The sequence below is a fragment of the Malaya genurostris genome, chromosome 3, assembly GCF_030247185.1.
Source record: "Malaya genurostris strain Urasoe2022 chromosome 3, Malgen_1.1, whole genome shotgun sequence".
NCBI lineage: Eukaryota > Metazoa > Arthropoda > Insecta > Diptera > Culicidae > Malaya > Malaya genurostris.
Window position 1 is genome coordinate 80,956,412 of NC_080572.1, and position 25,462 is coordinate 80,981,873.

The 25,462-nt window shown below is 37.2% G+C and overlaps 1 protein-coding gene across 9 annotated transcripts in view; it reads right to left on the reverse strand.

Annotated features, from left to right (window-relative positions):
- Positions 1 to 25,462, reverse strand: part of LOC131435732 (solute carrier family 12 member 4) — a 652,550-nt gene that overhangs the window by 322,834 nt on the left and 304,254 nt on the right. For 3 of the 9 annotated variants that reach the window (XM_058603891.1, XM_058603894.1, XM_058603890.1), the window contains exon 2: positions 7,639 to 8,385. The exons of the other annotated variants lie outside the window; for them this stretch is intronic. In XM_058603891.1, the coding sequence (XP_058459874.1) occupies positions 7,639 to 7,795 (157 nt within the window). In that variant the 5' untranslated portion in view covers positions 7,796 to 8,385. The remainder of the gene's footprint in view (positions 1 to 7,638; positions 8,386 to 25,462) is intronic. 9 annotated transcript variants of the gene reach the window in all.

Here is a 25,462-nt window from a genome sequence, read left to right on the forward strand (position 1 = left end):
CCAAAAACCAGGAAACCCGCAAAGAAATCGGGAACCATGGAAAAAGGCAACAAACAAGAGTGTTTCTTATGTAAATAAATCCAAGAAATTCAATGGAATAGTTTTTAATGACTGCACGAATCGCCATCCTGCTCGTTTTACCCCAAATGCCCAGAAGTTTTAGGGTTTTCTGTAGTATTTGTTCTGTAACTTGAAAAGAAATCGAATGTGGTCTACTGAAATAGCTGGATTTTATGTAAAAAGTCTGAAGAATCGAATGGACGAACCTACGCTGGCCGCACGAAACGTCCTGGTGACTATTTTACCCCAATCCCTATATTTCATGACATCTTATTGTAAATCGGTCTTAAATCATGGTAAAACTTATTGGAAGTTTACTAAATCTAGCTTATTTTATAGAAAAAAGTCTGTAGAACCGAACGGAAGAACCTACACTGGCTGCACGAAACGTTCTGGTGACTACAGACTTTTTTTATATAAAATAAGCTAGATTTAGTAAACTTTCAATCAGTTTTACCATGATTTAAGACCGATTTACAATAAAATACCATAAAATGGAGGAAATGGGGTTAAAAAGTCATCAAAACGTTTCGTGCGGCCAGCGTAGATTCTTCCATTCAGTTCTACAGACTTTTTTACATAAGATAAGCTGGATTTACTAAACTTCCAATAAGTTTTACCGAGATTTAAGGACGATTTACAATAAGGTATTATGAAATAGAGGAATTGGGGTAAAAAAGTCACCAGAACGTTTCGTGCGGCCAGTGTAGGTTCTTCCATTCGATTCTCCAGACTTTTTTACATGAAAGTAGGCTATTCCAGAATACCGCAATCGACTTATTTTCAAGTTACAGAGCGAATGTTATAGGAAACCCCAAAACTGCTGTACATTTGGGGTAAAACGAGCAGAATTGCGATTCGTGCGGCCATTGTAAACCATTCCATTGAATTTCTTGGACATTTCTACATAAGAAACACTTTTGTTTGTTGAAATATCTCAATTAGTTCATGAGTTACAGAATTCTTTGCGGGTTATGCATTGTGAGACGCCTCGTGTCCTCTGAGTATAACTGAACCGAGCCTCACAAATAGCGCTTCTTTTGTTGTAAAAGGTCTTTAAAATAACTTTTTTTTTGTTCTAACTTTTTTTGAAAAGTGTTCTATGAGAAAGATGTATTCGGAAGAATTTTCAAGCTAATTTTTTACGCATTATTTTACTGAAATAACTTTTTTAATACAAGCTACCATTGAAAAGTTTTGTTTGTTTCAACCTAAAAAATTAGCTAACCTTCAAATATTAATATTCAATAGATGCCAGATCAATAAAAATAAATCCGATACGGTTTCTGAAAGGTCATAAAAAAGAACAGTTAGAAGGGAAATCATAGAGGGTATTATTCTTGTAGCTATTTTAAATTAGTATTGAAAATGCTTTAACAAAACTAAATAACTCCTCAACGCGATAACGCATCAGCAATCAGTGCTGAGAAAATCACCGAAAATCAAAAATCGTCGGTGATCTAAGATCACTGCTGATCTTAAGATCACTGATCTCGGACGTAGACAAATCACTACTGATTTCATATCAAGTGATCTTAGCCAAGGATTGCATAAAACGTGGAGATCTGGTGTTTTCTCGGAAAAAATTTATGCAATTCTAGGACATTCTGCATCAGAAGAAATTTTTCGATTTCAGAAATCTCAGTTGATATTTTTCAAAAAAAAAAATTTCGGGATAACACCAAATTTCGACGGTTCATGTAAGACATTTAGCAATAACAAAAATTTCGATTTCGTAAACGTCAAAATTTTTCAGTTGATTTTTTTTAGATGACAGTGGATCTCAAAGTTTCATGCAAGACATTAAGACATTTAGCATCAAACAAAAATTTTCGAATTAGGAAATTTCATCTAAACCAGGTTTATGGATTGACTGGAATGTTCAATGGAAGATTGCGCAATGGAAGTGCTGACATTGGAGGGCTAATAAAACAAGTCAAACAACAGTGGGCTGGACATGTATCAAGAATGCCGAAAAAGACAATTACCTATGACATGCTCGAAAGAGAACCAGAAAGACATCGTCAACTGCAGGGTCGACGTCGCACTCGCTGGGTGTGTGCGATCATGAGCGACTGATGATAAGTGCAACATGAGTGACTGAAAAACGGCGGCAAAGTCTCGAGTGTTCTGGAAATCTACAATTCGTTCGGTTATGTTTCGAAGACAAGATGTGCACCATTAAAGTAAAAGTAAGTGAAGTGCTGCTCAAATCGATGAAATTTACAGTTTTTCTCTTCAAAATGATTGAATTATAGGTAAGTTATTGGCCATTATGTTAAAAATCGCGAGAATTAAGTTTGGACTGTGCAAAGACGTGAGGGTGTTTAACAGATGTAAATTTTCAACCTATTGTCTTATAGAGGAAATGACCTCTTTTATCAGAAGAAGGTGTAGGTTATGAACAAATTATCGAAAAATACTAACATGTGTTTATTGCTAAGGCAAATTGGCTACCGAGATTGCTTTGAAATGGGAAAAATTCCGAATAAATTTCACACGCGATTTGGTTTTCTATTAATTGCTACGAAAACATATAGAACAGATTTCAATGATGGTATTTCTGTTGAGTAACCCCATGAAAGTCAAATGACATACTTCGTTATGATGTATCATATCCAAATAGTTCCAGATATCCAAAATTGATAATTTGCACCGATTTGAGAACTCCGACGAACATAAGAATTCTATTAACAAGCCACATTAATACGCCCCAAAAATCACCAATGATTATGGCTTGTTCGCAACAAAATCTGGACAGTTTAAATTTGCTTTTAGTTCAATCCAAGGTGCATTTTTTAGTCATTTAATTGAGCATTATCAGTCATCTAAAAAAATATTACAGTTACTTAATTAGGCTGCACGAAAAAGCTACGAGCTTGTGAGTTTACTCCAGCCATTAGGGTCTGTGCAGATTTCGTTGCAACCGATTTAGCTTCTTCTGCCCAAGATTTTCAGAATTTTCTATAGTTGTAGCTTGTTTATACTGAGAGAGTCCAATACCGCTCAATAGGCCTCTCCGGACAGATAGGTGGATTCAGCTCTTTCGGTACAACATAGACAACGGTACAACATGGATATTTATATGTACATATACGTGCATATATGCATACATACATACATACATACATACAAGGCGTGTAGATTGAGACTTTGGTGTATTCCAAAACATCCTTGGCGTAGTGACAAGGTGCCAAATCAGGTCAGATTAGGCCACAATAGTCATTCTAGGAACCTGCTTAAAGTTTTCCAGCTCAAAAATTACATCGTCCATTATCACGGAGGAAAACTTCGTCAAATATTCTCGATACAACTTACGAGCCCAGGGTTTAGACGTTACATGCTGTTGATCATTACGATTATACCTTGGGCGACTTCATTCCTTGCTGGTGCTTTGAAGTTCGCACAGAAGTTGAATACCTTTTTTTCTAACCACAGCTTCATCTTCGTCGTTCCTGAGATCCGTCTTTGCTCCGCTCACAGCCTTCCTGGATGTGGTCAAACGTGTATCGAGACATTTTAGAACGTAATGAATGCAGGAAAAGCAAGATTTTTTGCAAGTTCTCTTACTGACTGATTCGGATTTTCATTTTGTTAGCACTCAGTTGCTTTTCGCATTTGCTCTTCATTCGATGCCATCTTTGATCTAAAAGCTTGTACAGTCTGTTACATCAGAGCGTGTTCACGATTACTCGCGATCGGTAAAGTGGAATGGTGTGACTATTTTTTTTAACACAGAGGGCAGTAATGCCCTTCATGCAATGCGAGAATAAATCAGCTGACTATTGTTTAGAATTCCTTCTCAGCATTTTTCCAAAATGAGTACCGCGTACGCTTTGCGCTTCGAAGCAGTCTGTTTGTGCTCGCACCCGAAAGGTCCCAAAAAGACCCAAGCTGCCGCGACGAAATAAACATGTGCAAAAACGTTTTAAATGGTGTCGTTACTTTGGATTGGCCCTCTCAGTCGCCCGATGCCAATCCAATTGAGAACGTTTGGGCCTAAATGAAGATGAAACTTGGAAAGAACCGACCACACAATTTGAAGAAGTTTGTTCATCAAATTAACAAAATTTGGAGGTCCCTTAAAGTAAGTTTTTAAGCTGTAAGTTTTCGATCTAATAAAACATTAGACTTTTCATTTTCTCACAGCAGTGGCCACGCTCTTATGTAACAGACTGTAGTATCTCCAACAATGATTTTACACAATGAACAGAAATACATTTATCAGTCTGCGGAATATTTCAAGCGTTGATGAAGTATTTTCAGCCATATTCGTACTTAGGGGAGTCCAGATTTTATCACGAACAAGCCTTAAATTCCCGAAACACGTGTTTCGCCGTTGTCACAAACTTACACACCCCTCACCGGTAAAAGATGGAATTAATGATATTAAAAATAAATCACTTGCCAATCATGTCTGATCTTACTTACATGCGATTTTCTCCCACAATCCTCAAAGCATTTGTGATTTAGGCGCGCAAATCCAACTTGACTATTTATTTACGTTTCGTCTTAGACTCTTCAGTGCTGAGCAGTTCAAATCGAACTGCGTAGTGCAAATTCGGTAGTTCAATTTGACCCGCTAAGCAGACGTAAAGTTATCGTTTTTTTGCGAAACACTATTCGAAGTGCAGTGGCTTATCTGGAGTCCCGACGAAAACGAAAAGTGCCTCGCAAGCAGCCTTAACTTTACGTCTGTTAAGCGCTTCAAATTGATCTACCAAATTTACATTCAGAAGTTCAAATTCAACTGCTCTACACTGACGTGTTGGAGACGAAACGAAACGGAAATGAGGACAGTTGTGTGGATTTATATCCTTTACGAAGACATGCACCCCGTTGTCTTGATACCACTGTAGTTCTTCTTCGGTACAGTAACAGCTTGCCAAATCAAGCTAAAACTTTACAGATCCATGGTGAGCTAGGAACATCTACTCGTACGTTTCGTCGTCCAAGAGGATGCTTTCTTCGTATTTTGTAGGACTCATATTGTACAATTTGCGGTCATGTCTTATGGTCTCGCATATGATCGCTCAAGATCAAGATGCGTTTTTCCATAAGCAAATTTTCAAATTTTAGCCGGTAGCTTTTGTTCATTTGGTTTGTTTATTTCGAAATCGTTCTACTGTCCACTACACAATACTGTACTTGATGACTCACGTCCCGAACGTAAGCGGTTCGTTTTATCGACTGACTTGGATGAGATGTGGAAGCGAACTGATCTATAATTTTCGAATATTCTTCTGCAATGATCGTCAGTGCATTAGCAGTTTAAATTGAACTTCTAACGCCACCGATCAAAAACGCGACTTTGCTCAATCATTCTATAAAAACCAAAGCAAATATTTTCAAAGTATGTATTACTTATGTAAATTTTTCCGTAGAATCGATTTAGGATAGTTAGAAGATCCGCAAAATTCACTATCATGCTCGTTTTGCTCCAATTCCTCAAATTTTTTGACTTCACTTCGAAAGCTAACTGTGAAACTATGGAAAAAATTGAATTCGATCAATCGGAAGGTATTCCTGACATGTTCATAGGTTATCTAATAGGAATGGATTGTACTCAATAAGATCGACCGCAAATAACTGTATTCTGTTTTATCCGCAATCATCTTCCTCCATGAATTTACAGAAAAAAAAGTTCTACTGATCGGTGCTTGGACCAATTATGGTTAAATAAGACAGTTCTATGTTTCGCATATAACCTTAAAAAATAATTAACAGATAGTCTCCATGATCGCATGCTTAGTGCTACACCGTTCACCCCAATTTTTCCACAAATATAATTTTATGTTGAATTCAGATTTACAATCCCGCATCAGATCCAATATGACCTACCAATATTGGTTCATATTACGTAGAAAACTTCAGTGATCCAAGTACACATAAGTGGAATGACAGTATTAGTCCGTTTAACCCTATTTGCCCCAATGTATGTCATAAGTTGTATCTTTGGGTGAACTTTCTTTGGTATACCGAAAACAGGCTGATCGCGGTTAATGAAAATCGATTGATATAACGAAGAATATCCAGATCCAATACGATCTATAATTATTGGTTCATATTACGTACAAAACATCTGTGATCCAATTAAACACAATGGGAATAACAGTACTAGCCTGTTTAACCCATTTTACCCCAATTTATATCAAAAGTCGTATTTCTGGTTAAACTTTCTTTCGCATACCGAAAACAGGCTGATTGCAGTTAATGAAAATCGATTGATATTATGAAGAAAGACCTTAAAATAAGATTACAAATGGATTTATTATGCCAAAGAAAGTTAGTTACGACTTATGAAATAAATTGGGGTAAAACGGTATAACATGATTCGTGCGGTCATTGAATTCATTTGTAATCTTATTTTTAGGTCTTTCTTCATAATAGTACTAGCCTGTTTGATGTTTTCGATTTTCATCAACTGCAATCAGCCTGTTTTCGGTATGCGAAAGAAAAGGTTAACCAGGAATACGACATTTGATATAAATTGGGGTAAAACGGGTTAAACAGGCTAGTACTGTTATTCCCATTGTGTTTAATTGGAGCACAGATGTTTTGTACGTAATATGAACCAATAATTATAGATCGTATTGGATCTGCTTTTCGATTGTAGATCTTATACCAATTGAATATTATAACTAGAAAAGAAATGGGGTAAAACGGTACAACGAGTTTGCTGCTGTCATTAAAACTATTTGCAATCGATTTGTTACACTTTTTTACATCAGAAACACGCTATTCGCTCTTCTGCAAGGTCTTCGTTTTTATGTTTTATAGTTAAGCTTGAATACAATGCAGTATAAAAATAAAACTTGGGGTAAACTGAACATGATAGCGTTTCGTGCGGTCCTTCTAAATACATGGAATCGATTTTACTGGCCATTTTACACCAAAAAAAGTGCTTTGGAGTCAGCTGTATCATGCCTCCAAAAAAAATCGTCGCGTTTTTGGTCCATTTTTCACCAATGTGCAATGGTTCAAGATAGGTCGCTAAGCAGACGTATAGTTAATGCTATTGGAAAAACAATCTTTGCACCGAAACGCCATACATTTATTGAAGAACTGAAAGAACGGAACTTAGTGACGGCTTGCGGGCTGTCAACAGTTAGTAGTTTGGTGCAAATATCATTTACTATATGGTATATGCTGGCTGAACCGTTGAGTGGTGTTAGCAGTTTAGCATGAACTGCTAATGAAGTAGTGATTAAACGAAGACGAAACACCAAATTAGAAGATAGTTATGTGAACAGTGCAAAAACCGGTACTTTATCAATTTAAATACCGAAGAATTTCTCACTTTTCGCAATTACTTCTACAATGAGTAAATTTTAACTGATCGACTCTTCTACGACAGATTTATTTTTAAGCCTTAGCGAAAAATTTCATCATATTAACTGGGCAACTTAAACTGAACTGCCGATTAATCTTACTATATGTAATAGCGAATGCCTGGTTATAAAATAAAACATTAACAGTTTTATATATTCATAATCCAATAAACATCGCAGCAGTTTATTGGAACAGTTAAATAATAACTTAATTTCTGATAGTTTACACTGAAATTGGTTCGCTCACCTGTCCCAGTAGCAGCTGCCTTGTTCGGCGATGCACCTGTTGAGGCGGTTCCTCCGGCTAGCTTTTGCTGAGGGGCAGGACTGGCCTGCTTGCTGCCAGTTTTTTCTCCGCCGCCCGGCTTATTGGCGACTGGAGCTTTTTCGCTGTCCTCCGTCATTTTCTTCAATGCTCTTTCGCTGTCGGTTTGGCTGATTCGTTTTTGCTGACCAATGGACACTTCTCCGAAACTTGCAGCCCCAGTTCAATTGAAATTTCCAGATAAATAACGATATTATTTAAACGCTCCTAACATCGATTGAATCAGATAAACATCGACTAGACTTTTTCACTACTGGTAAACATCAACTGTGCGTTAAAACATTCACTTAACACTATTCAACACGAAAGAGTCACATCAATATCCCAAAACAGCGATTTTCCTCTCAGGCTGCTACACTAAGCGATAAGCCGACATTGAAAACAGCAACTTGTTAGAAGATATGAAAAACCACGTTTCTTGCGGCTGCATCACCTACTACAATCAGCACCGAATTTTTCTTCTCCGCATCACTTTCGATGGACACTTTTCGCCGGGACTGGTAATGTTTACACCCCGGGAATTGTTTACTGTCTCCCGTGCCGGAGCAGTTATCAAAATTGGTACTTCATTACACTCGTCAAACGAAGCACCATCCGTTCACTTTTGCTGGGACACTGGCAATAATTTTTCGCACATTCGCCGTCCCACCAAAATTTCTATTGACAAACCTAATAAGATGAAGCGTCGGAAAACAGACGAAATAGAGATTGAACGAATTGCACAAATACGAGATATTATTAATACTTCTGCATGCCCTCGAAAATTTGTTTTCTAGTTCTTACTGGCACCTGGGTTCGTTTGCCCACCCCCAAACATTTGCCAAGCACCGGCGGTCGAAAGTTTATTACACTTTTGGTTCGTAGAACCAGTCGTATGAAATCTTTCGACTTATTCGAACCGTTTTCCACTGCACCTTTCCATCACCCAACCTATCCCATCCATCCCCTCCTGCGTTCTTTAAGAATTCATAGCTATAATTGGGTTGGCATCAGTTTTGGTCCTCTTTCCGGTCCGTGTTGTGAGTTCCCATGGCCACACAACACTACACTACACTGCACTGCACAAGCTAGCACTGCACTCCATCACCATCCGACCGAGCACTTCGACGTGCGAAGATGCTCGATTGGCGCGGTAGCAGAACTAGCGATGAACTTGTCACGTCACGATACGTTACGTACGCTCTTTGGACGGAGGTTGCCGGATGATGGGATGATGGGACGGAATATGCAACGGAATAAGAACCGGTTCGGCCTTGGCATATGCACTCGAATAAATCACATTAAGTTCGGGTTGTTTTTATTTTTCTTCTTCTTCTTACTTCGAGGTGGAAGCCAGTTCATTAGCTCATTAATTGGGGCACTTGTTTTCGGCAAATTTCGATCACATTTGTGTCAGTTATTGAGTTTCTAATTTTCGACGGAAAGAAGCGAAGACGGTGGTGCTGGTTTTCTGTGGGGTATTATGATCGTTGATGCGATACTAGTTCTCTGGTTCACCGTTTTTGCGACCCTCGGACGGGCTTAAAGGGCATTATAAATAAATTAACAGTACAAAAACTCAATATAAATAATCAATAATATGTAGGATAGTGAGACCCCACAATGCAGATTTTGTAATTATTTTGTAAAATTTCTGTTCTACGGTGAATAATGCATAGATCTTTTAAAAGTGAAATGCATCTTTGTTTTCTTTACAGGGGTACATCAAAAAAATTCGAAAATGAAAACATAAATAAAAGGGATCAGGTTTTAAACCCTTACAGCTTAGTGAATTCAGTTTTGATTAACAATATTATTATTTAACCTATCAGTTAAACATATTTCTACGCATCGGTTGCATTTATATTTTATGCTTGTATAAAATCATACATTCTGCCAACATTTTATCACCTCGGCGCTTATGAAGCACGATATCAACTCCGGTACACGAAAATACCAAATTAAAATTTGGGCTGAATAAATAATATATTAAAATAATAATAATAATAATAATAATAATAATAATAATAATAATAATAATAATAATAATAATAATAATAATAATAATAATAATAATAATAATAATAATAATAATAATGATAATTAAAATAAGGTACAGTAACATACAATATGATAACATACATCAAAAGTATAGGAAATAAGAGAAATAATGATTTATAACACCGCAAACGCTATACAAAATAATTAATATAACTAGAGTTGTTTTGCCAACCAATCTGGGAAGAATAATAATCCATTTATCTAGAATCTAAAATCGTGACCTCTACCATCAATATAATTTAGTTTTGCGCTTGTTGTTGGACGGTAAACAATATTAACTAATATGTGGGTCAAACCTAATGCGAGACTTTTAAAGAAAATCGACACATTGGAAATCACCATCTTGGTTTTTAGAATGCTGTAAAACATCAATTTCCAAATTCTACTTGACAATCCAGAAAGACGTTAGCTTGGATTGGAAAACTACCGTAAAAATTACTTTTTGACATCTATTCGTCATATCCGTTCTAAGAATACCTATATCGTAAAAAATTGCAACAATCTAGATAACGTGGAAGCCATCTGGGGCATAATAGTGACTTGAAACATCAATTTTTGAGACCCTGTTTCCAAATTGCTCACATGTAGATATTCAAAACAATATTGACTAACCGGAGCTAAATTTACCGCCATCTTGGAATTTGGAAAATCCTAAACGATTACTTTTCGGAACCTACTCGTCAAATCGATGTGATAATGGTAGTATTCAGTTACCCCATAGTAATTCTTCTAAAGCATTTCGACAAACCGAAGCTATTTTTGAACATCCACTACTCAAGCAGATTGACATGCTCGGATGTACACATTTTTTAACATATACATAGTATGAATCACCTAGTTACAAGCGTTTATAATAACCCCATCGTTCACTGGTAAACCTAAATTAGTAGTAAGCTGCAATGCAGAGAACACTCATCCAAACGAACACGGTGTGTAGCAAACGAGAACATGCTTGACATATTTAACATACCCGCATACTGCAAACCGAGCAGTTGACTATTCATAGAACGAGTGACAAAGCAAATATTTCATCCATCCGCTCTGCATGAAGGTAGGCGTTGACTGAGCAGAAAATGTAAGAGAGCATATGTTGAGAGATTCCGAGAGTTCATGCTGTGCACAATGGTGCAGTATTATTGCATTCATAACACAAAGCCTCCCTATACCGACCGAAGCAGAACTGCTACTGAATAAAATTCCTTGGTGTGGAGCAACGATCAAAGCCGTCGACCGTGTGAAAGGAATCAAAAGAATGACATCATTATGACATACTGTGATTGGCTCGTAAAAACATAGGTCGATTCAAAGCGATTTTTAAATAGTTTAATAGCAATACATATTTAAGTCAAATGGTTTTGAATCCGTTGGTAGTTAAATTTCATAAATTCATCAACAAATTACTATGTTATGAGCGTTCAACAAAACGTGTCGTAAGCTCACTGTACTCAATCACTGAAAACATCCCGATTTTTTTGTGTCGGTTGCGCACGATACGAACCTCAGCTCCCTGTGTAGGGCACAGATTTACAAAGGAAATATAACTTCGTTCAAGATCGTAAACAAGTCTACGAAAACTTCGAACTTTGCTTTACAGTAAGCTCAAATGAACGACTGTAATTATTGTGTTGCTTACGGGTATGAAAGCCACAAAGTAGTCATGTTTCGTTCCTATTAGTGCGCAAGGGTAAGGTAGTATGCTCTAATAGACTAATACACTAATTTACCAATCAAACCAATACTATATTTAGTAAAAATGGAAAATTCAATGTTATAATTTGTATTTTTAATTTACGATAACTTTCCGATTGACGTTTATTCCCACATACAACACCATTTTTTTTTTAAAGATTGTGAACACACTTCACAATTCGCAATTTTACTCGAAGCTGTTCGAAACAAAATATTCGCTCATAACAACAATAAACATTGTTCGCACTTGTACTCGCAGAGCAAAAACAAAACCTATTCTTACTCCACCTAGTGGTGTGATAATGCCTTTCTTTTTCATCGACACATTCTCATTAAAATATCGTTTGTTTGGTCTTGAGATAATTTCGGACTTTAATTTAGACTCATTTTTGAAACCAATTTATTCAGATTGATTCGGGTAGTTCACAAAAGCATGCTTCAGCGATTATGCTAAATACTCGGTAACATTTTTCGGCCCAAGCGCATTTTTCGGCCCAAGCGCATTTTTCGGCCCAAGCGCATCGCATTGAACTTGTTCATTGGAAACTTGCTGGAATAATTGTGGGTAAAGCAAAAAAATTGATTTGCTGATTACACCAGTTGTACGATAATATCTCCGAAACTTGAAATGTCAGCCATATGATCTTCTAAAATAATACATTATGTTTTTTATGCGAATTTTCAGAGTTATGCGGTTTTTTTTATGCGGTACGTAAACTTGCATAAAAAAATACTTCAGTGTATATCTCCAGAACCGTATGTGGTAGCAAAACCTGTTCAATGAATTGATAGTAGTTTCCAAACGAGCCTAACTTTGTTGAAATCGGTTCAGCCAACACGAGAAAATTGAGCGATAATTAAACAACGCGATAGGTCGGTTACGTCAGATATACTTCGGAACCAGAAATCACAGCCATTTCGGTAGTAACATGTGATTAGGGCATATCGCACGACAGGCCCTTGCGAATGTTACAAAATATAATGCTCATTGCTCGGCTCTACAACCTTCATTTACACAATAATCGATATAATCTCGTAGATAAAAGCCCAATCTAGGAAATTGTGCGCAATATTCTTGAATTTCATGTTTAAAACTTGAGTAATGGGCATTATTTTTCGTAACTTTCAAAACGGCATATCGCACGATATGCCCTAATCACATGTTAGTACCGATTTGATCTTGAAACTTGATCAATGGCATTATAGTAGCTTTCAAACGAACCTAAGTTCGTTGAAATCGGTTCAGTCATCTTTGAGAAAATTGAACGGTAATGATTTTTGACGTTTAGGTCACTTATGCCATTATATCCGTAAGTGACAGCCATTTGAACTTCAAACCTGTTCAATGAACCAATAGTAGTTTTCAAACGAGCCCAACTTTATTGAAATCAATCCAGCCATCACGAGAAAATCGAGCGATAATTAAACAACGCGATTTGTCGGTTATGCCACTTATACCATTATATCTTCGGAACCAGAAGTCACAACCATTTGATCTTCGAACTTGATCAAAGGTCCCATAACAGCTTTCAAACGAGCTTAAGCTTGTTGAAATCAGTTTAGCCATCTTCCAGAAAATTGAGCGCGAAAAAAATTCGTTGAAAGGTAAATACACAGATATTTTCCGATCTCGTCGAGCTGAGTCAAATTGTATATAACACTATTGGTCTCCGAGTTTGTTTTTTTTTTTTCAGAAAATCTACTACCTTTCTATAGAGAAAGCCAAAAATTGTGAAACTTCATTAACGTAGGCTTATCACTATGTTTTTTTGATTGCAATAGTGACAACTATTCACGGAGATATCGATATTTAGGAGTAGGCTATTTTACGCCATATCCCAATAGTAAGGGTTTTAAACGAAATGACGCTTGGAATCGAAAATAGACACATATTTCAATACAATCGTTTTTGAGTTATTGAAAGATTGAGTACAGCCCTCTTCTGCACAGGCTCAATTTGTTTTTAATGCGGTTTTTTGGCAACATAATTGTTCGACTGTGACGTGTTTAAAAGGAATTTGGCAGTTTTTTTTTCAGACACAACCACCACAATATCGTAATATCATTTAACTCAAATATACTCAAGAAAATACGTATATTTAAATCGATTACCATTCTTTCTAGCCTCAACCATTTAAGAGATAAACGAATATTGATGGAGGGAACACGCGGAACGACACAACCGATATAATCTCTCTGCTAGGTGGATAAAACACGTTTTTATATTTCCGGAATTGGAAGAGTCAGCCATTCGATCTTCGAACTAGAACCAATAGCAGCTTTCAAACGAGCCTCAGCTTGCCGAGATCGAGATAAATTTATCGATCTAAATATAAATTTAGTCATTTAGCTAATTTTTGTGATTTTTAAACATTTTTAAAAACCAAACTCATTAAAATATTCACACTTAGGTTAGCTTGAGCTTGAGCGACCACGCCTGGTTGCTACTCCGTTACTGATCGGGATTAGCTGAAATTGTACAGGGAGTTTTTAGATGATCCGACCTAGGACTGGTAAATCATCCTTCAATGTACATCTTCTGGTAATCCCAGAATTCATTGATCAGTACCGGCACCGGCCAGGCCAGAACGTAGATCGTCTAAGGAATGGGAAGGAATGTTGGTCCATCACTTGATGTTACTAGAGGCCGTATATACTACTGTGCACTCTACAAGTGTAACGGGAGAAGGATATTTGTTAGTAAAAATTTTAGTAATGATATTATTCGCGCGCGACTCAGTATGTTCCGGTTTCAAGATGCTCGGATGCACCACTAAACTCACTGACTTCCCGAGTGAACGTTTAAACAGTATCCTAAATTGTAGTCCCGATGGCTGAACCTATTTTATCAAACTTAGGCTTGTTTGAAAGCTACTGTCGAGCCATTGATCAAGTTCAAAGATCAAATGGCTGTGACTTTTGGTTCCGGAGATATGATAGTATAAGTGACGCAACCGACAAAATACGTTGATTTTTACCGCTCTCACCGGGGTTATTTGTTTTTTGAAAAAATCAACTTTCTGGGACTTAGAAAAGTTTTGATATTTAGTCCTAAAAAGTCAATTCAAAAAAAAAATTAATAAATTTTGCCTAATATGAGTAAAAAAAAGATGCCTTCAAACGGTTTAACTTAAGTTATGCACTGACAATTTTTTCAGTAATTTGATTTTCTAGCATTGATAATAGTATATCTGATAGTGATCTCGTTTTGATGAGGTTTTGGTCTTCATTTTCTCAGCCCTGTATGCTACACTAAGGAAATATTATTCTTTACCTAAAACAATAATATATCTTTGTACCCCTAGTAAGAATAAAACAAATGATTTAAATGTTTCATCAATTCCAACCAAATACTTCTGTTAATTAATATAATTGATATTAATAAAATAATTCCGATGATTTTGTAGTTTTTGGGTTATTTTTTAATCTAATGACAGCATGTAATAAATCGATTTTTCCCTCATATTTGTATGGTTTATCATACATATTGAAAATGTATTGATGAATTTTATTTATTTTGAATTCGTGAAATGTGACATAGTGGGGGGTGGAGGGTTTTTGCTTCTGTGACAATTTGTGACAAAGGGGGGATGGGGAGTCAAAAATCGTCAAAAAATGCGTGACGTCTTTTATGGACAGACCCTAGGAAGGGTTTTTACCTTTTTTATATAAATAAAAAATAGGTATAGAATTCGCTCAAACTTTAGAAAAAATTTCCGAGGCCCGGAGGGCCGAATGTCATATACCAATCGATTCAGCTTGACGAACTGAGCAAATATTCGTGTGTGTGTGTGTGTGTGTGTGTGTGTGTGTGTGTGTGTGTGTGTGTGTGTGTGTGTGTGTGTGTGTGTGTGTGTGTGTGTGTGTGTGTGTGTGTGTGTGAGTGTGTCTGTATGTGTGTTGTCAACTAAGAGGTCGAGATCTCAGAAATGGCTGGACCGATTTTGATCAAACTAGTTGCAAATGAAAGGTCTGCCCGTCACTCAGAACGCTATTGAATGGTTTTGAGATCGGATGTTTACTTTTTGAGTTATACGAAGTTTCATGTCAAAATTTTATTTTAGACTAAGATTTCACACGGTAATAGCTATCCAACAAGCCTTAGATTGTCAAAATCCGTCAATTTTTAACGAAGATATCGATATTATTGTGTAAGCGACTTTTCACCATATTCCAGTAGAAAGAGTTTTGAGCATTGAATGACAAAGTAACGTCTGGGACCAGCGTGGACCACGATTTTTTATACAATTGTTTCTAATGGCCAAAAAGACTGTGTACAGTATACTTTTTCATGAAATTTTGCCTCGGACCGATTTTAGCACGGTTCGTTTTTGGCAACATAATTGTTCGAATATGACATATGTAAACCAGATGATGGCAGCTCTTTCGAGTTGAAAGCAATTCCATAATGATATTGATTCAAACTACTTACAGAAATAAATACTGGAAGCATATAACACGCATACACCATTCGAATCAGCTCGTCGAGATCAACAAATGCATGTGTGATAAATAACTTCACTCAATTTTCTCGGAGATGACTCAGCCGTGTTCTACAAATTCTGATTAATATAAAAAGTCGTATCCTCCCAAACAAGGTTCCTGAATTACGTTTGGATCCGAATTCTGGTTCCGGAACTACAGGGTAACATGTGAAACGAAATTGAAATAGTGTTGCTCATTTTTCTCGTAGATGGCTAAACCGATGTAAGATTCAAATAAAATCTAGGAACCATAAAAGATTAAAATGAAAGGTCTTAAGATCCTATAAAAGTCAGATTCAACTTCCTGCTTAGGGGATACAGGGTGATTAGTATAAAAATATCCATTCCACATAAATTTATCAGGTTTGGATAGTCGATAACCAAATAAACTTATTTCAGTTTTAGCGGTATTCAGTTTTCGATTCGGAAGGTACCCAAAATTTTAATTCGCACTACGATTTCTCATAGATGTCTACACTGATTTTCAAACAGTTTGAATCAAATGTAAACTATACAGCTCCTATGGTGGATTTAACTGACTTCGGCTACACCGATTTTAGAATTTCGGTTCCAGTATCAATCGTTTTCTCAAAAAAGGCCAAATCAAATTTCAAAAACATAAATTCAAATTAAAGAATTTATAGTCCCATACAGAATTAATAAATTTTATCCGATTCTGGAATTACAGGGTGATGAGTTTTTAAAATTCATAGCCATATAGAAGTTGACAATCCAAAAAAGCTTCAAAGTTGAACTCAAAACTATTGCAAGTTTTCCGTCATATTAATTTATGGCCATACGAATCGTTTTCGGTTATGCTGGTTCCTGAATATCAATTCTGGTAGTACCGTAGATAACCGTAAACTCTAAAGTGGAACTTACTACGACATCTAATGAAATCAAATTCGATCAGATTTTCAATTCGACATTCCGATTTGCAGTTTCGACATTATAGAGTAATGAGTGATTAAAACATTAAATTGCCGCCTAAAACGACGGTCATTACAATAATGACATAAGAACTAAAACACCGAGGAATATGCACATGCGGAAGATACAAAAAGGTATCATCTTACTGCTAGGTGGATTAAGCACGTTGTTAACTATGTATTCAACATACCGATATATGTTATCTCTGTTATTAACTTTGTAATATCAACGGAATTGCGCAATAGTTGATTTTTATCATTCAATTTATAATCCTGAAAGACAATCAATAACATGGAAGAAGAAAACATTCCAAATAAAACTTTTCTCCGAAGCTAGACGGACATTGATCGGCTGAATGAAGAGATAATTTAGTAGAATAGTGTAATCAAAAGTGAAACATTGAAAATATATTATAACTGAAAGAAAAAAGAAACTCTTGCAATTATCGCCTTTTACGACACGAAAGCAGGAACCCAGTGGATCTATTCTTGGGTCATTTTTTTCCGCCGGATTCCACACGACATCTAGGCTGGTACTGTCCGGAGAGAGCTAATAGGTACTATCAATCTCCTAGTGGACCCCAGCCCTTGAAATATTCACACTTAGGTTAGTAAGCTAAACTATAACAACAAGTGAGAAGCTTTGAACACATTGCTTTTCTCATCTGGGGATTCAATTCAAGTTTTCTTCAAGCGACCGAAATGATCATATCGATGAAAACATGATCTGGAAAAGTGGGAGAACTCTTGCTGTCTTTAGGAATAAGCTGAGAGTCACAGCAAACCTCTGACAAAAATTTAAATCTAGTTTACTGCACATTGGAAGCGAGTGTTGAATAATCGATTTCTAGACCCATTCGTTTTTCCACTCTCGCTTTCCCAATGTAACCAAGCACAATGTGCTCGCGTTTAGCTGTCAATTGGTAGTTGTAGGACTTCATTCTGCTTTAGCCAAAGTTATATACGCCTGAAGCGCGAAACTCATACGGTTCATTTCAATGCCATCAGACTTGGATATTATTTTGGATCCGCTTTGCACGTTGGAATGTGCCCAACAGTACACTACGACCAAGTGGCAGAATTAAAACATATTCGTGAAACAGTCTCCAACTCGTCTTGCATGTTCACATTGATTCATTTTCTACGAATCCGTTTGGTGAGCAAACGGAAAACTGCACGATAGGATCTAAAATTGATTTATTGGTTCACACAGTCTTTGCCAAGATCTGACGTCAAAGTAATAAAACGAATCTGTTCAATTTCGCCCCCATCAACCCGCTCACTATTTTCACCAGAGCGATAGATAGAGAGACGTACGAATCGGTAGAACAAACAGACGAAAATCGACTTCAATTGCACTATTTGGATAGAGGGTTGACGTTTTCGCTTCCGTTTTGCTGGCACCAACTCGGGTGAGTTCTATCTCGTCAAACGACTGCTGGTCTTGAATGTTATTTTAATTTTATTTATTATGTCGAACTCTTTGCCATCCGCAATTGCCATTATTATGTCGAACTCTTTGCCATCCGCAAAAGAAATACTTAGAAACAATAATAACACCTCACAAAGTGACTAAGAACTCTACGGTCGGATCGTACCGCCAAAATGTGTGCACCGATGCATGCGGATGCACAGTTGAACAAAACGATCGATGCAAGTGCGTTCCGCTTCGCGCTCACCGGTAGACTATCGACGGTTGGCCACTGGCTACTGGCCATTAGTTACACCGCACCGCACGTGGTCGGCCGGCGATCAGCTGAAGGCAAGCTCCAGCCTTCTACGATCCCGTGATGTTTGCATTGCTAAAACCCTTCGAAGATCAACAATAGACGATCAGAAACAATAGAAGCCGATGAGGTGATAATAAATTACTTAAATTGACACCCTCGAGATCGGTTGGCACTGGCCTTTGTAGTCATCGCTCAAGAGAGGTCAATTGAGGATTTGCAAATGCTGATCGAAGAAACCGGATTCAATGGCCAATTTTTTTCTATCATCCGAACGAGAAATTTGTCATCAAACAGAATCGTCCAGAGTGCAATTTCGGTACACCGTGAGCTCACGTGATTACCGCAGACCTACAAACGGGTAGGTGCGATTGAATTAATGAGTTTTGCACTATTCCAAAGGCATTGAACGAAGTGCAACTGCTGCTGCTGCTGCAGTGATATGTGTTATGGTGGAAAACAATGCGATCTGTCCCTTGTGTCGCAATTCCCACGACTTCAACGATGCCCACGACTGCCGCTCGTCCCTGATTGCAGGTTTGCAGTAGCCTATGCAGTTGTTGTCTCACGGTAATGTTGCCACGATTGCCAGGCGGTTCGAAGATTACTAGACTGCTGATATAGAGACACATTACAATATTTCGGAACTAATTAAGCACGCCGTGTCATCGCACAAAATTATTGTTTGTTTACATTGTTCGGTTGGGGAAGTGATGCGGAAATCGAATTGGAAACGGTCGGTGATTATCGCCAGACCGGTGTTTTTTATGTTCTTCGAAAGATATTTGAGCACGGAAATTTTAAACCAGACACTTCTGACAGACCAGATTCAATAACAAGTTCAACATTAAGTAGATAAATGATTGATTAGATGTTGAGCACTTATTATTGAATCTCGACACGTCCCGTTTTTTTTGGTCATTTTTTGCTAACCTGATATGTTTATTTGACATTTAGACACTGTTCCAAATTATGAATTTCACTGGTGATGTAATTTATCATATAACGCAATTTATTTGAACGTTATTCAACATACATGACTAGATTACTCAAGGAAAAATGAAATTTGCGATGAATATACATGGGAAAAATACGAAATCGCTATAATGAGGAAAGAATCATGAAATAGAGAGAATGCTTTTTGCCTTTCTCATATAGAGATCAATCAATCTCGAGCGATTGCATCATCCAGCAAATCAGAAATGAAATAATCGGCTTCAAAATTCTGTTGCTATTTCTGTATCCGTTAAGACCGCCCATTTGTGAAATCGCTACAAAGAAAATCACGCGAAAAGAAAGCTCTTAACAAGAATTGGTTTAGTGTTAAATCAATTGGCACTGTGAGCAACTCGAGCGATTGCATCATCCAGCTGCTGGTCGTTTGCATTGGAGAAAAAGATGACGAAATGTTATATAAAATAAGCCGTTCTAATAGCTCTAAATGTTATTCTATAAATGTTAATCTTAGAATAATTTTAACCGAGACCCGGAGGGCCGAATGTCATATACCATTCGACTCAGCTCGACGAACTGAGCAAATGTCTGTGTGAGTATGCGTGTGTGTATGTATGTATGTATATGTGTATGTGTTAAAATATATCACTCGATTTTCTCAGAGATGGCGTGACCGATTTCCACAAACTTAGATTCAAATGAAAGGTCTTATGGTGCCAAAGATCGTTATTGAATTTTATTCCGATCTGACATCCGGTTCTGGAATTACAAGATAATATGTGCAAATCTATGAGAAAATGCGTATTCAATTTTCTCGGAAATTTCTCAACCGATTTTTACAAAATAAATCAAAGGTCTTGAAATTTAAAAAGTCCCCAAACAGTTGATCCAGATCCGTAATTCCGGTTCCGGTATTACAGTGAGATTAGTGGAAATTTTCCATTTTATGAGTATGTTTTCATAAGCGATGGCGAACAAGGTGCACATTTTTATAAAATTTACTGGTAAATTCATCTAGTTGGCTAACCTTGTTAGTTGGTTGATATATAAATCTGTTTTGAGACTACTAGTGCCCGGCTTCCGCTTCCGAACGCACCGGTAATAGTGAAGAAAAGTTCAAAAAACGGAACCCACTTCGATTTCTCCGCAACGGTTAATCCGATTTTAACAAATCATGATTCAATTAAAGCTCTCAGTGTCTTAAAAGATACTGTGCAATTTCATCCAGATTCGACTTCCGGTTCCGAAATTATAGGGCAATGAAGATCAAAATTTTCAAACTGTCATACAAAATGATGCAAAGTCAGTACGCATCGGTACGTGCTGGTAAGGAAGAAGAAGAAAACGCATCCGCCTAACACACAGCGTGCTTTGTTCAATTTTGTATAGCTTGCAGGGTTGGCACATTCTGATCTATATTAACTTGATGTAACTGTTGACAAATTACCGAAGAAGGTTTTAGATTTTATTCATGATTGAAAAAAAAAATCTTGACAGAATCTTCTGGTGATGGTTTTGAAAACATATGTAATATGAGAATGGCATCATTACACCATTTTGTGGATTGAAAAAGTTTTTTTTTCTAGAGAGAACTGACCTCCGTACCAAATCTCTCTGGTTGCTCTTAAGGTAGCGCTTCGCCGTGGTCAGGTCGAAGCAAGACAACTCACTGCTTCCTCTTGCTTTGTCGCCGAAATTTCACCCTAAATTGCAAATTTCTAAAATACTAACCCGATTCACGAAAAATCAAAAACATACGATTGTAGGTAAATGATTTTACTATGCATTTGGCGAAAAATATCAGTTAGAAAGCTTTTCTTTCGCGAGATTTCGTGCGAGTTTTGTTAAAATTTGGTTTTCTTTTTTCCTTTTCTCGCTATAAACAACTCGCATATGTAGGGATGTGCTACGTTTTCAACAAAGCGTCAAAGCTAGTAGCGATGAAAATCTTTACTGATTTCTGGTTCTACTGAAACATGAATAGAAATTATTTTACAAAGTAGTAACACTTACTTACATTTTCTACTCATCTATATTCAACGTTTACGCAGAGAGAACGGACAACGAAAACAAAAGAAATGTTTTTTATAACTCGCACGAAATCTTTCGGTAAAAATGTTTATCAGGCACAATTTATATACGAATCGATAGAAAAATTAATTATCTAGAATCGTATGTTCTTGGAATTTTCGTTTTCTTCCCCGTTTTCTCACAATTTTGGGTAAAGTGCGTGAAACCCCGGGATAGGCAGCGAACTCCCGTGACCACGGCGAAGCGCTACCTTAAAGTTAGCTTATCGAGCCAGTTTTTGAATTCAATCAATATCAATATCACGCTCGCCAAATAGAACAGGCTAGGACTCGGTTCCTGTATCCTCCGTTGGATCTAATCCTATCTCTATAATCGACGACTGGCGGTTAAAATCGATGCCGAATTCTAAACCTGAATTCTGTGCTTTATCTTCGAATTTTGAATTTAGTTCAAGAATTCAATTTTCGAAGTTGATTACGAAATACAGGCTCAGGATTTAAACCTTAGACTCTGGAACTGACTCCCAGTTCTGGATTCTGGAACTAGATTTTAGGAACTGGTTTCTTGGCTAGATTTTGGAAATTAGTTCCTTAATTTATGTTCTAAATTGGAATCCACAATTCTTAATCGGAAATACATTTTCAGAACTCTGTAACAAAACCAAAATAAGACTTTTAGATCTGGATTCTGCAACTGAATTTTAGATCTGAACTCCGAACCTGAATTTTGGAACTGACTTTCGAAACAGAATTCAACTTCTGAATTCGGTTTTAGATTTTACTTCCTCAATTCAGTTTTAAAACTTAATTCCAGAAATCAGTTTAAGCATTTAGAACCTGCATACTGGAAATTAATTCAGAATTCTGAATTCTGGAACTAGATTTTGACCCGATTTTTTTAAATTTAGGTTCGGAATTCAAGTTTAGGATTTCGTTCTACACACTTAAAAAAACCCTGTGATTTTACATCTTATTAGATGCACATAAATGGAGCGTCGCTGTTTACGCAAATTTACGTCGAAGAACATTTTATATTGTGTCTAAAACTCCATGACATGAAATTCATTGAATAAAAAAAAGGATACTGATAGCAACCGCCGCGACTTGAACCTAGAATCATTGGATCGCAAGTACGTCTGTTATTCGACTGAGCCACAGAAGCATACATCTGCTTGGTTGGTAAAAAGTGCATTTAAATTCATACAGTCGCACCTGCTAGCAGAACGCAAGTTACAGTCGAAACCAGTAAAATTCAATCTCATCTAACATTAAGTCATTACAAAAAAAATTTTCCGTCATTTGACAAATTAGGTCTTTATGAATTACATCGTATGAGGAATTAAGTCACCTGTAAAAATCAAAATTTTTTAGAGTGTATACATTTGAATGGAACAGTTTTTTCGCTGAACCTATTATATGTTGGTCAAAGTATCTAATAGTCATAAAATTTACCACACAGATACGTACGAAATTTTCAAAGCAAATTTTATAATTATATGAACTTGTAGGCCTGGCTATTTGATAGCCGCAAAAGCTTTTTAACGACTGTGACGGTCTCCGAGTTCCGGCTCTGGAAATAGATTGTCAAAACCTCCATCGGATCTAATGAAATGTAAATGAGAAAGGCACAAGGTGATCTCAAACAGGCTTTTTCTATCTCGTTAACTGAACCGGAAGCCTTGAGGCAGCCTGTCAATTTTATTCGTATTCACATCATCCATGCTGTCTCTGACATTCCGACGATGTCATATCTTTCAACCTATCGATATTGATTCCGCTTATTTGTTTGCGGAGACTGTAACCAAGAATAAAATAAAACGAGGAATGTAAACAATTCTGCTGATTAGCTTTTCCTAAAAGAAAAATGATTGCTAATTACTCACAAGTACACCGCAAACACACAGTTAATCTGAAATCTTTGGTTCCATCAAGCACAGCATCACTGTAACGACAGTCTCGCATGGCTTCAAAACGCACCCCAGATCTGACATTAATCTTCATTAACTTCCAATTTCAGCAGACAATTATGACCCACAATCGGGATTCTTTTCGCCCTTACGCTACTGTGCTCACTGTGTGCTGATGCGTTCCAGTGAGCATCCGCTCAAACAAGGCGAAATGTTTTTGCTTTATCTTTGTGCGATTTCGGAACTTCAAGACAAAGCTGTAATTCAAGTAGTCTCAAAGTTAGTCTTTTCGTCTTGACGCACTGAATAAAAAAGTTCACCCGGAAGCGGATGCGCGTCGTTCGTCGTCTTCGCAATCAAGGTTTGTTTTTTCATTGGCTTCAAGCGAAACGAAAAACTTAAGGCGTCGGCAAAATTTCTTATGTAAATCAAATCGGTCGCCGTTTCCCAGTAGGTTATCTCCATTGTCTCCGAAATCACTTCGTTTCGGGGGTGTCCCGAAGTGTTAGAAGCGTTTACGACGTGGAGACTGACTCGGCATCGATTTATGTGCAATAATGATATTCGTTAGTACGCTTTAATCGATAATTCAAACTGGTCCACTTGCAATTTACGGATGAAAAAACGGTAGAAATTACGCCAATTGCAATGAGGAAAATTTGAAGTACTAGCTTGTATGGCTGTAAAATGCACCTTTTTTGTGATCCGATCGGCACCATAATAACGGTCGCTCTAGTTAGAACCAGCGATGAAGGGATCATTATTTTGTTGAGTTGCCCGAACGCCTGTCTACGAAACCAAAAGAATAATATGGTATATATTTTAGGAAAAAGGCAATTAGTAAGCCAGGAAAATTTGCAAAATTTTGATATAAGTTGAGCGAAGTCACAAGTCATACTCGTGAGTTTTTAGTAGTTTCGTCAATGAAATGTGTGTGAGTTATAAAATGAACGGTATTCATAAAAAAACAAAAAAAAAAAAATAAAACGATAAACCATGTGAATGCACACATATAGGAAATGTATCCCAAACAATGTAAATAATTAGAGAAATATCGCATGATATTTAGATTCTACCATTCAAGTGTTATGGGTTCCAAGGCAACATGTCCTATAGTAGTTTGTCCTTCCATGGTTCCCTTTCATATCGGATGTGAAAGCTTGCTCTTTATTGCAGACACTTAGGCGCACAGAACTCATAAGACACAGCAGAACGACTTTTTGCAGGTCGAAAAGCTGAACAGCCCGGTGGTGTGGGAGAACGATCATCAACACCACCACTGTAAATGCGTCGGCATGGCGGCCGGTGACGTTTATTTCTCTTGAATGGCTAACGCCACCTTAGAGGATATCGTATTACACTTAGATAATTCCTGAAACGACAGTCCAATATGTTGTTTTCGTTACTGCGTTTCGAAACGAAGAAAAGAATCACCTCTCAACACAGGTACGGCAGTTGGGACAAGCCGGGAAAACACTGGAAATTTGATACAGCTGTTGTCCGTTGCCACGGGATTTATTCGTCCGGGGGGAAGGGACCTGTCTGATGTAAAACTAATGACTTTCCGGTGCTCCCCATGGCAACTCCGAGGCAGCAAAGTCGATTACCAAGACAATGCCGCTGTGACTCGGTTGGGTAAGTGAGGCTCCTTTCCCCCTTTCCAAGCGATAAAAAGTTAGGTTATGCAATATGCAGTACGATTGCAAAGAATAAAGCTTCTCAAGTTCGTTGACGATCGGATTTGCAATCCTTTCGGAAAGTGTATACAGTGTTGACAAAAGGAACAATACAAACACAGTCTTTGGAATAAGTTTAATCCTTTACGATTTTATAGAATTCCTTTATAATGGATTAAGAGCTCGAAAGACTAGCAATTCTCGGTTAGGTTGCAATCAAAATACATCGTTTCAATTAAATTCGGCTACGGGTTTACGCTATAATACGTTACAAAACCTATTTTAATGCTGAAAATCTTGTCATGTTCGC